Here is a 12513-nt window from a genome sequence, read left to right as displayed (position 1 = left end):
ATATACCAGTTTTGCCCCCTGATTGACATGTTTTGAAATTTATTTTTAGTTGATTTGTCCTTTTTTCCTTGAAATACAATGGATTTGGAAATGAAAAGCCTGAGGTAAAGATCTTCAGTACAAACACTCCTCTGTCGAGCTGAGTTCACTACTATAGAAGAATGGCAGCTCCAGAAGTTTCAGCACTGCCATCTATCATTTGGGATCCTCTCTTGCGGGGTGGGGTTCCTTTCCCTGTTTCTTCTTGAGTCAGAAGGAGGGCAGTAAAGCAGTAATCAATCAGTGATGAAGGGGTAGGTTATATGAACTGTTCAATCAGGTAGGCCATTGCTGGCTGTCTCTTCTGATGTTTCACCATGATTTACCTGTTCTGAGTACAATACTGGTAGCAAAACACTTGCTGGGTCTCATTTAGTACTTTCGATGTTCTGTGGCCTGGTTAGCAAAGAACCTGAGAGACCCTGGAGCCATGGAATGGTGAGGTTTTGGATGGGAGCCCAGAAATAATGTGGATTGGGTGAAACCAGTTACAAGTGTTTAGGAGTAGTTCTAGTGTCTGGAGACTCAGGTATTTAGTTAGCTACAGCTCCTGATGTTCTCCAACATTGTTCATGGGTCATTTACTGTCCCTTTTGCCTCTTGCTTTTAGCAAGGGTGATTTGTTGTCCCCAGAACCCTGGCTTTACTATGACAGCAGCAAACTCAAGTATCATCTTTGAAATTCACTGCTAGCCTGGAAACTCCAGCATCTTAGGCATTGGAAGGAGCTTGAGAAGACCCTTACTCTGATGCTTTTTATAGCTTGTAGAGCACTAATGAGCTAGGTCTCTGTTCTCATTCATGTGAGCAGCAGATCTCTAATGTCCAAAGTTCATTAATGTCTATAACTAAGGGCCTCATAGCCCCAATGGCTCAACTTAAAGTTAGGCTTTTTAGTATTTATAGTGATCACCTTAATTTGTAGTATGTCCTCATATTCCCATCCTCATGACAGGTAGTGGCAAAGTCCTGAGAATTGAGAGATGTGTAATAATGTGTCTCAGTGGAGAAAGGCTTCCCAAATACCTGGTAACATCCTGTGTATTATACAGAACAGTGCAAAATAATTTCTGAACATAATTATTTGGGTTCCACCCCTGTGCAGAGACCAAGTTTGTGAGAACAGCCATAGAGTTTTGAAGTCTGAGAAAAATGAAGCAAATATGAATGTGTTATCAAGGACAGGGTAAAAATTTACAAAGGACAAATTCTAAAAATGGCTATCTGTTAAATCTTCATTGAAAAATGCCTAAACTTAGGCATTTGCATGGACATATACACGTGATATCCTTATGAATGGAAAGGAAGAGGGGTGTCATCTCTGAATTAAGAGCTGATTTAGTAGCTTGTTTTATCATAGACAGCTTAAATATGGAAATGCTCTGCAACAGACTTTACTAAGTTGTGTAAAGGAGAAGACCTAAATAGAAAATTTGCAGGGATATCAATAGGTAGGCATGAAGGGTTTTCTGCTTACGATGGATAAGAGCAGTGTGGAAAGGATGTGGAAGTGATTGGTATGATGCAGGGTGTCAGCAGCATTCCATACAACCGAGAGGGTCTTCACTGAAAGTCAGATAGTTCTTAGAGCAGGTATGAAGTTAAAGTTGGCTTATGATTTCTTTTTTGAGGTAAATAACACCAGCTGTGGCAAAAATCAGTATTCCACATCCTTGTGAACCCATGAATTTTGTGTTCCATACTTGAGATCTAATTTTGATTATCTCTAATTATGCCCCATTGTCATGAAGATGAAATTTGAATTTTTTTTTAAACATGGATTGAACTCATGACCTAGGCTTGCCAGGCAGTCTTTCATGCCACTGAGATAAATACCCAGCTCTGAAAGTGTTTTCTGTGGAAAATATCTACATTGTTCCTCAGAAAATGTTGAATATTGTTGGAAATTTTCTCTATCATATGGCTATAATTTTTTAAAACAAACCAAAGTTGAATTATGCAGTCTCTTTTCAAGTTTCACTTTTTCTGTAGGGTGTATCAGTCAGGTTTTCTCTATTTTAGAAAGCCCTGTAACTTAGGATACCCCAAATTTAAGGAAGAACTCCTTCACCAGTCTCCCATGATATATTTCTTATATCTGAATGGAAAGTGATCACTTTTTCACACTAAGGTATAATTTACAGCTTGGTCCTCATTTCATTTTATACACATTTTTTTAAAATACAGCTGTTTTCCACTAACATTTGAGTTATTATTTATGTACCATATTTGATGTTATTTATGTTTTGTCCTATGAAACCAAATTCAAATATCAAAATGCTGCTTAAGTATATTAAGAACAAAGAACTCAGTGGCCTAAATCAGATTTCAAGAGACATCATCTGTAGTCTATCGAAGGGGTTGATGAGATATTTTTTCTTTTTTTTAATTTTGAAAGTGGTAAAATACAACAGAACAAGACAGAATAAGGCCAACTAAGATCATACAGTGAAATTTGTATAGAACTTCACAGCAGGTTACTGGGATAAATGTAATAGGTATCACAGTATATTTTATTATGTTTATAATAGTGGTTCTTTCAATTACATATATCAAAATTAGATGAAATACAGAACATTATAGAACTTATTAAAACAATATTGAATAGAGCAGTACCATTAATAAGAATAGAGCAAAACAGTAATAAAAATATTTGCCTTCACAGAGATAGTAGAAGGAAGTCCCCCTTTTGCTATGGTCAACTTCCAGGAGACACTCAGATTTCTGGATAGCATTTGCAAATGGGGGTGTCAGGAGAAGAGGGCTAGGGGAAGTGGGATGTTTGATTCTAGGCCAAGCATCAGTAGGTTCACTATTGCTTAGCAGGGAGGCAGCCCGGTTGTTTGGTTTCACAATGTCCTAAGTTCCAACATGGTGCAGATCTCAGGAGCTGCTGCTGGTTCTCCTCCTGGAAGGGCTGCATGTGTCAGACTGCCACTGCTTACCAGGGAGGGATGTGCTTCCTTGGCTTCCTAGTCTATTGATGAGATATTTATCTGCCGCTGTGCTTTGTGGATGCTGGTCCTGCAGGCTTCTCACTGTGAGCTCTGCTTTAGAGACAGTATACAGTGAATCTTGCAGTGACTCAGCACAAGAATCAGTGCTCCTATTTGGCTGTTACATTAACATTGAGTTGCAATCTAGCATCAAATTTGCTGTCTCCAAAAATGTGTATATACACAAAATTAATGACCAAGATATGGATTTAAGATTTTAAGAAATCAGTCTCCATTCAGCTGTTTTGTTTGGTTTTATTTGTTTTATTTTGTTTTGTTTTACTGAGACAAGCTTTCTGTATGTATATCAGCTGGATTTGAACACCCTAAAGAGCCTACAATTGACCTGAATTCACCAAAGCCATCCTGTCTTAGCCTTTTGAATGCTGGGATTATAGCTATGCACCATCACACTTTGCTTTTGATTCAGATTTTATGGGGGAATTTAAGATATCCCAGACCTGGGGTCTCAACATTCCTTTGAGAAATACATGTATGAACCTTTAGGAGGTGGTGACCTTTGAAGACGTGGCTGTGAACTTCAGCAATGAGGAGTGGACTTTGCTGAGTCCATCCCAAAAGAAGCTCTACAGAGATGTGATGGGTGAAACATTTAGGAACATGGCAGCTATAGGTAAGGATGACATCTTTTTGTCACTCATGCTATCAGAATATTGTTTGTTGCTCATCAGTGGTGTTTCATTAAAAAGAATGTGAAAATATTTTGAAAAATAGATCAGATCTGGTCACATTATATCATAAATCTAATCAAAATCTATTAATTTGTATGTATTACTCTAATGAGTCCTGGTCTTTCTATGTCTACAATTCAGGAGGCCTTGGGGATGTCCAGGAAGCTGAAAATGAATGCAAAATTTACTGGAGATACTTAAGGTAATTCACACTCACAAGGAAAAGGAATGTTCCTGAGTAATTAGTGAGTAAGCAGAAAAATGACTGCCAAAGAAATGAGGCACCATTCAGTTTAATGTCAGTAATATTTTCCAAACATGTATAAGCTGGGACATGTACAATGAGGCAACTAAATCATGAAAATGAATGACATTGCGTATAGGTGTGAATGAAAGGCATACACTTTGAGCTATGATGACATCCTGCCTTCAGTTTACTTACTCATATACACATGTGAATACAACACATTCATTATCTAAACATTGCTAAGATTGCTATAGAATTTGAAGTAAAACTGAGTGCTCATGTTTCCAAGCAATGCTGTAGGGAATCAGCCATTCTGATTAAAATTCTTAGTAGGCTGGTTGAATGTTAAGTGCATTCATTCTGAACATCAGTATGCAGTTGTCTCTAGAAGTTGATCCCCTCATGCTTCTCCTTGATATAATTTTAAAATGCAAAATCTGCATAAAATACAGTTACATGCTTACTCATATACAAAGCAGATCAAGTAATAACAGATCAGGCCTTGAAGAAGCTTAGTTATGTATCACTGGATTTGTGGAGAAGGGAAATTTTAATAGACTTTGTGTGATTGTGCATTCTTGTAAACACAGCACCCTAGGAATCAGATTTTGCAGAATGCCATATTCAAGTTCAAACTTCAAAGCTTAGTGATCAGTGAAAATCTCTTAATATAAATAAAAAAGCTAGAGATTTTATTCTAATACATGTTCATTCCCAGCATGGAAAAGAAAAAAATGTGTTATATAATGTCAAAAAATAAATAATATAATGTCATTTGCCATAAGAAATATGTGAGTATTTCTCCCATCAATTCAGTGAAATAGCTCAGCTATAAAACCTAAAAGATCACAGTGTTTCTTTTAGATGAGAACCCAAAATATAAATAGTGGAATGAAATGAAAGAGAGTTGATAGAGAAAGGTAAGACTGACAATTTGGAGAAAGGAATTACAAGTTAAGGACAGAAGGGAGAATATGATGGGGAAACATATCAGAATGATCAGTATGTGCTACACATATATACCCATGCCCATAGTGAAGCTAAATATTCTGCATTTCAAAAGGTACTAACTTTTAAGATTCCCAAATGTATACCACTGTTTTGGGAATGGTTGTTTTTAACATATCTTACAAGGCATTCCGTTGCTTCATTGTCAGAATTTCTTAGCAGGCATTAAAAACAGAACTTGACACTACTGCAGTCTTTTACACAGAGACCCATTCCAATGTGATTTTTTTCTTTTTTTAATTTTATGTAAGGAAAGACTAAACAAAACAAAATAAGTAGAAATAATGCTACTTTCAAAGTGAAAATAAACAGTAAGAAATCACCAGATGGTGATTACATATGGAGCTCATACAAAGAGATAATCAAGTTACAAAAGTGAAACATATGAAGTGGGGATTCAAACAGCAAGACTGCAAACAGTTTTGTTCAACTCTCCAACAAAATGTTATTAATATGGTTATCAACCATATATGTGATTTTTTTCTTTACAGAAATGACAAGCTAGGGAAATGTTATGGACATACATCTTGGAATCACTATAAAGAAGAATTCTGTTTTATTGGAGAAGGTAATGTGGGTGTGAAAGAAACAGAAACACACCACAATGTTCAGATCCATGAAAAATATTGCAATGGTGGGAAACCCAATTTATGTAAGCAATGCGGAAAAGGTTTTACCACACATGGAATATGTAAGAAACATGAAAGTATTCACAGAGGAGAGAGACCATACATATGTAACCAACATGGGAAAGCTTTTACAACACGTACATATTGTCAAGTACATGAAAGTTTTCACTCTGGAGAAAAATATAATAAAAGTAAGCACTGTGAGAAAGCTTTCAGCACACATACTTATTGTGTAATCCACGAAAAACTTGAAACTGGGCAGAAATCATATATATATAAGAAACATGGGAATGCTTTCAACAATAACATTAATTGTCAAATACATGGAAATATTCACACTGGAGTGAAACCCTATGTATGTAAGCAATGTGGAAAAGGTTTCACCCTACGAGGAAATTGTAAGAAACATGAAAGAATTCACACTGGAGAGAAACCCTATGTATGTAAGGAATGTGAGAAAGCTTTTACCACATCTGGACAGTGTAAGCAACATGAAAGAATTCACACTGGAGAGAAACCCTATATATGTAAGCAATGTGGGAAAGTTTTTACCACAAATGGAGATTGTAAGAAACATGAAAGAATTCACACTGGAGAGAAACCCTATGTATGTAAGCAATGTGGAAAAGGTTTCACTCAAGCTGGAAATTGTAAGAAACATGAAAAAATTCACACTGGAGAGAAACTTTATGTATGTAAGCAATGTGGGAAAGCTTTCACAACACATGGAGATTGTAAGCAACATGAAAGAATTCACACTGGAGAGAAACCTTATGTATGTAAGGAATGTAAGAAAGCTTTTACCACATCTGGACATTGTAAGGTACATGAAAGAATTCACACTGGAGAAAAAAGATATGTATGTAAGCAATGTGGGAAAGCTTTTACAACATATGGAGATTGTAAGAAACATGAAAGAATTCACACTGGAGAGAAACCCTATATATGTAAGCAATGTGGGAAAGTTTTTACCACACTTGGAGATTGTAAGAGACATGAAAGAATTCACACTGGAGAGAAACCCTATGTATGTAAGCGATGTGGGAAAGCTTTTACAACATATGGACAGTGTAAGCAACATGAAAGAATTCACACTGGAGAGAAACCCTATATATGTAAGCAATGTGGGAAAGTTTTTACCACAAATGGAGATTGTAAGAAACATGAAAGAATTCACACTGGAGAGAAACCTTATGTATGTAAGCAATGTGGAAAAGGTTTCACCCATCATGGAAATTGTAAGAAACATGAAAAAATTCACACTGGAGAGAAACCCTATGTATGTAAGCAATGTGGAAAAGGTTTCATCTATCCTGGAAATTGTAAGAAACATGAAGGTTCACACTGGAGAGAAACCCTATGTAAGTAAGGAATGTGAAAAAACTTTAACCACATCTGGACAGTGTAAGCAACATTAAAGATTTCACACTGGAGAGAAACCCTATTTATGTCTCCAATGTGGATAAGGTTTCACCCAATCTGGACATTGTAAAGAATATGAAGATATTCACATAGGAGACAAATCCTATGTATGTAAGCAATGTGGGAAATCTTTTACCACACATAGAGATTCTAAGAAACATGAAAGAATTCACACTGGAGAGAAACCCTATATATGTAAGCAATGTGGGAAAGCTTTGAACACACATGGAGATTGTAAGAAACATGAAAGAATTCACACTGGAAAGAAACCCTATGTATGTATGCAATGTAGTAAAGCTTTTACCACATGTGGACAGTGTAAGCAACATGAAATAAGTGACCCACAAGAGAAATCCTATGTATGTCAACAATATTGAAAAGGTTTCACCCTATCTGGGAATTGTAAGTACCATGAAAGAATTCACACAGGAGCAAACCCTATGTATGTAAGCAATGTGAGAAAGCTTTTGCCAACATGGACATTGTAAGCAGCATGAAAGAATTCACACTGGAGAGAAACCTTATGTATGTAAGCAATGCAGGGAAGCTTTTACCACATGTGGATCATGTAAGAGACATGAAAGAATTCACACTTGTTAGAAACCCTATGTATGTAAGCAAGTGAGAAAGCTTTTACCACACGTTGACAGTGTAAGAAACATGAAATAATTCACAATGAAAAGAAACCCTCTGTATGTAAGCAATGTGGGAAAGTTTTTACCCAACATGGACATTGTAAGCAACAGGCAAGTTCACACTGAAGATAAACCCAGCCTATATAAACATTGTGAAAATGGTTTCAGCACTCTAACCTGTTGCATAATGCATGAAAAACTTCACACTGGTCAGAACACTTAGATATGTAAGGTACATGGGAAAGGTTTCAGCAGAAACATTCATTGTCCAATACATGAAAAAATTCACACTGTTGAGAAACTATATGCATGTAAAGAATGTGGGAAAGCTCTAACCACACATGGATATTGTAAAATACATCAATGACTTCACATTGGTGAGAAATCCTGTTAAGTAAAGAATCTGGCAAAGCTCTTACCACATAGTCATTGCAGAACACATGAAAAAATTCACACTGGGAAAAAGCACTGCCTATCTAAGCAAGTGGAGACACTTTCAGCAGCCAGAGTGAAAGTGAAATACATGAAGAAACTCACACTGGAGATAAATCCTATGTGTTACGGGAATACTTTCAGCACACTGGATGATTGTTACATATCTAAAAGAGCTCATTGGGCAGAAATCCTATGTGGATTAACAATGCTAGAAATACAGCAGTCCATAGTTGTTTTTGTTTTGTTTTCCTTTTTCATTTTTATTGGTACTGGCAATCGAACTCACCATTGCCTGCATCAGGCGCTGATGTTGCTGAGCTAAATCCCCAGCCCTCCATAGTTGTTTTTAAATACATAGAAAAAGCATCACTCATCAGACTCTTTAGATCTATGTTTACTTTAAAAATCCCAAGGAGACCTGAAGAAATAATCAATACAGAATGTTGATGTCAATATTTCTTCACAAATTATCTAGAAATGACAAATATGAGGTGGAGCTCTCATCAAGCACACATGTTGTACAGTTTTCAGTTAATCACTTATACCACTCTAGAATTTTTAGTGTCTTTGTGCTTCAACATGGCATCTTGTAATTAAACAGGTGAACTGAAATGTGCTTTTCACTTTCAAGTATGGAAAGTGTCTGTACTTAATGGTTGTCTTTAAAACTTAATTTTTATATCTTTTGGTGAATTGTAATTTTTTAATTTAAAGTGAAAAAATGGAAAAATGGGTAGAAATAATACAGAATTTCAGAAAAATAAATAGTAAGAAATCACTAGATGATAAGTTACCTTAGTTTCTAAGTTATCTTAGAAATAGTTGTTAAAGTTACAAAATTAAAGCATACCAAGTGACATTTAAAGAGTGACACTACATATATTTCACCTCAATGGTCCAACAAAAAGTTAGTAATATGCTTATCTGTCCTACACACTTGTTTTTTTTATCTTAATGAGGATAAGATTAAACATGACAAAACTTAACAGAACAGTTCATAACAAAACAAATTAAGGAAACACAGATTTCAAAGCAAGGCCACTGGAGATGTTCACTGTCTATCTTATTGTCTCTAGATTTCTTCCAAATAGTTGTTCTCATCTTCACATGTATTGAATATATGCTGAACATTATAGAACTAATCAAATAAGTGCAGGATGATGAAGGCTTTTTAGGTCTTCAAGACCTGATATTGGGGAAATCAACAACGACTACCATAATGTTTTTTATTCACTTAGTAGTAGCTGTCTTTATCTGTATGTATGCTGAAACTGAACATAAGAGACTACACTAATATCACTATGAACAGTGAATAATAGTATCCTGAGAAGGAGAAAGGTGCGGAATTGCCTAAAAAAAGAAGGCAGAGTACATGTTAAAAGTATATGAGGATTTAAATGCTACAGTACTCTTATTGCTCTGTTTAGTTTGATTATATTTTGTTTTGGTCTGCCTACTCATTAGATTTGAGAGCACAGACAGATAATAGCAGGTTATACCATGGTAACTATCCTTAATTTCCTATTAACTTAAACTGAAAGCCTATATTACTTAGATTGTCTTACTATGACTGATGTTATTTCAAGCTGGTTTGTTTGAATGCTGTTTTGCCTTGACTGATTTTATTTACATATGCTATATCAAGTTTAAGTGTAGAGGCAACTACTCTGATGTAACAATGTAAAGATATCCATTCCAGTTTTGATTATTAACTGCTTTCAAGTCCTACAATGTCTTCAAAGTTGTGCTTTTATAAAAATAGCAATGCAATGCTATGCTTAACAATATAATGCCTGACGATGCGGACAATTCTATTGAAAATAAGAAAAAAACGTAGTAACTACTGTACATAACCTAATATTGTCATCTTATATGTCTTTTTCATATCATGTTTTTCTAGGAATTTGTTCTGTTGTCTTGTGTTGATCTGTTTTTGCCCAAAATACAGAAAAGATAGATATACATGTCAAAATTCATGCATGGGAAAAATTTCTAAACTATTTGTGGAACAAATTATATAAAATATGATGTAATGAATAGATGCTCTGAAGAACAAGAGACAGTAAGAAACCCAATGCTAATTCTGTAGCATTATGATATAAAATTGAGCAATACCAGTATTCACTGTTCAGAGTGATAATACGCTAGTCTTTTATTTTTTGGTGAACTGTAATTTAAACACTGCATTTCCTTTAAAATTTTGATGCACAGGCTTCATTTTCTCTTTCATAAATGGTGTTTCTGAAGTTGATGAAATATTTGGCATTAAGATATACATTTTAGAGCCTTAGAGCATGTGTTTTTGACAAAGCTGTGTTCTTTTCACATAACTTGTACATTAATGAATGTTACGTTTTTCATGGTGTGATGACATACCTGCAGATTGCCTAACATCACTGTATATCATACCATGTACATTACATTATTAGATTTTTTTCTCACTGGAGCCAATATTTGTCTTGTAAGTAAGCCTTTGATTTTTTAAGGATCATAATTTTACCTGTTATGTTTATATTACATCTTTATTTTGCTATTGTTTTCCCCACATGTACCAAAAGTAAACCATACCCCTGTGAATTTCTGATTGCCCCAGACTGACAGAACCATAACTTGTCTCCAAAAGCATATCACAAAATATATTAATATTTGCAGAAATTATAAAATGTGGTAGGATTTATGAGGAACCACACTTTGAAAGGAATTTTTCTTACATGTGGCATTGTTTTGGGGAAAATGGTTGTTATTTAATGTATGATGTAAATGCCTTTATTTTATTACTTGTTGCTGTGAACACATTATATATTTTGTAATTATTACTGCTTTCCCCTAAAACACTGTTACTCACCTGTTGTGTAATCACCACTAAAACTATATCTATTTTGTACCTGAAGTACCTGATATCCTTCACAAAGTAAAAAATACTGTAAAGTATATTGTTCGCCTCTGTGCACTACAGCATGTGGCCAGATTCCCTGCAGCACATTTCTGCTTACCATCAACAGAAAAATTTGGAGTTTGTATTTCTATTCCAGCAATTTTTGATCATCTTGTATGTAAATAGTTGCATTGGTAAAGAGTTACCTATAAAGATCAGGCTAAATGTGATTTCTTTAGTCCCAGCATCAGGAGAGGATGAGATGGCATGATCATGGCTTTGAAGCTGACTTTAGTAGGCAACTGCTAGATGATTTAGCAGAGTGTATAGCAAGTGTTTTTATACCTGCATTTGAAGTTTAAGAAACAAGTAAGTTGAGGTCAAGTATATGAGTAGAATAGGATAAAAAATTTACTAGTGCAAATCATGATCTTTTCCCTCAGGAAATGTACTTATCATGGTAATTTGTGCAAGAGTCTCAAATATACTTGTATTAGAGTAAAGCATAGTGAGAGATGAATAAGCCAGGCATTCCATGTTCTGAATGTAGAGGGATTAAAAAAACCATTTTCTTAATGCTTTTCTGGTGTTTTGTGCATAAATTAAGATACAGTGACAAAACAAGCAAAAGGGATTATATAAGATTTTAATACTCTTGCACAAACAGAAAAAATAGTCAAACAAAAAGGAATGAAGAAATAACCTACAGAATGGAAGAAATTTTGCCTATTACTCCCTGACAGCTAGCATGTAAAACCAATGCAAAAGTGAAATTAATACACACTTTTCAGAATAGGTACAAATTGCCAAGAAATACCTGAAGAAGTAGTGAACATTTTTGCTCAATAGATAAATGCAAATAGGGACACCCCTGATTGCAGAGAGAACAAATCACCACAAGATCAAAAGAACATTCTTGAGACTGCAGGAGAAAAGGAAATATTTATCCTTTTTGGTGGAAATGTAAGTAATTGGTTCAACCACTACTGAAATCAGTGTTCAAAGTATTCAAAAGACTAAATGTAGTAAGTCCATTCAGTGCAGTGATTCCTTTCATGGGTCGCTGCCTCAAAGAGTTAAAGATATATTACAATGATTCATGCAGATTCCTGTTTACTGCAGCAATAGTCACTTGTTCTGTGGAGAGCAGCAGCAAGCACTGCTCTGTCAGCCACCAAATACCAATGATGAACAATTAATACGCATCAGTGTAATCCATTTAGTAGATGATGTGATTTTTTTAATGGAATGGGCTCTAAGTTAGGTTTTCCTAGTAGACTACACGTCAAAATACACATGATAATCATGGTAATGTAGCAAGGCCATCATTATTGTGCTATTACGTTCATTAGATTTGATCTATTTGTCTTTTTGAGGCAGCATGTTGCCATGAAGTTCAGGCTGGCTTTCAGATCACTTTGTAAACCTGAGTGATCTCAAAAAATTCTTCTGTGTAAGCCTCTCAAGTACTGGGGTTACACGCATGTACCTTCAGGCCTGGTTTGATTTGGTATATTTGTCCTGGCCTGTGGGTA

At 35.3% G+C, this 12513-nt stretch overlaps 1 protein-coding gene across 14 annotated transcripts in view; it reads left to right on the top strand.

Moving 5' to 3' along the window:
* LOC101788244 (zinc finger protein 14-like) overlaps positions 1-12513 on the top strand; it is a 107225-nt gene that overhangs the window by 48165 nt on the left and 46547 nt on the right. For 3 of the 14 annotated variants that reach the window (XM_063233813.1, XM_063233815.1, XM_063233814.1), the window contains exons 2-4: positions 3543-3669; positions 3869-3929; positions 5474-11554. The exons of 10 other annotated variants lie outside the window; for them this stretch is intronic. In XM_063233813.1, coding sequence (XP_063089883.1) covers positions 3543-3669; positions 3869-3929; positions 5474-6980 — 1695 coding nt within the window. In that variant the 3' untranslated portion in view covers positions 6981-11554. Of the gene's footprint in view, positions 1-3542; positions 3670-3868; positions 3930-5473; positions 11555-12513 lie in introns of those variants that run through there. One more of the 14 variants, XR_010042253.1, reaches the window with a different exon arrangement.

Source organism: Cavia porcellus, unplaced genomic scaffold, assembly GCF_034190915.1.
Source record: "Cavia porcellus strain 051 isolate PalLab524CR breed Dunkin Hartley unplaced genomic scaffold, mCavPor4.1 scaffold_23, whole genome shotgun sequence".
NCBI lineage: Eukaryota > Metazoa > Chordata > Mammalia > Rodentia > Caviidae > Cavia > Cavia porcellus.
This window is presented reverse-complemented; position numbering and strand designations above follow the sequence as displayed.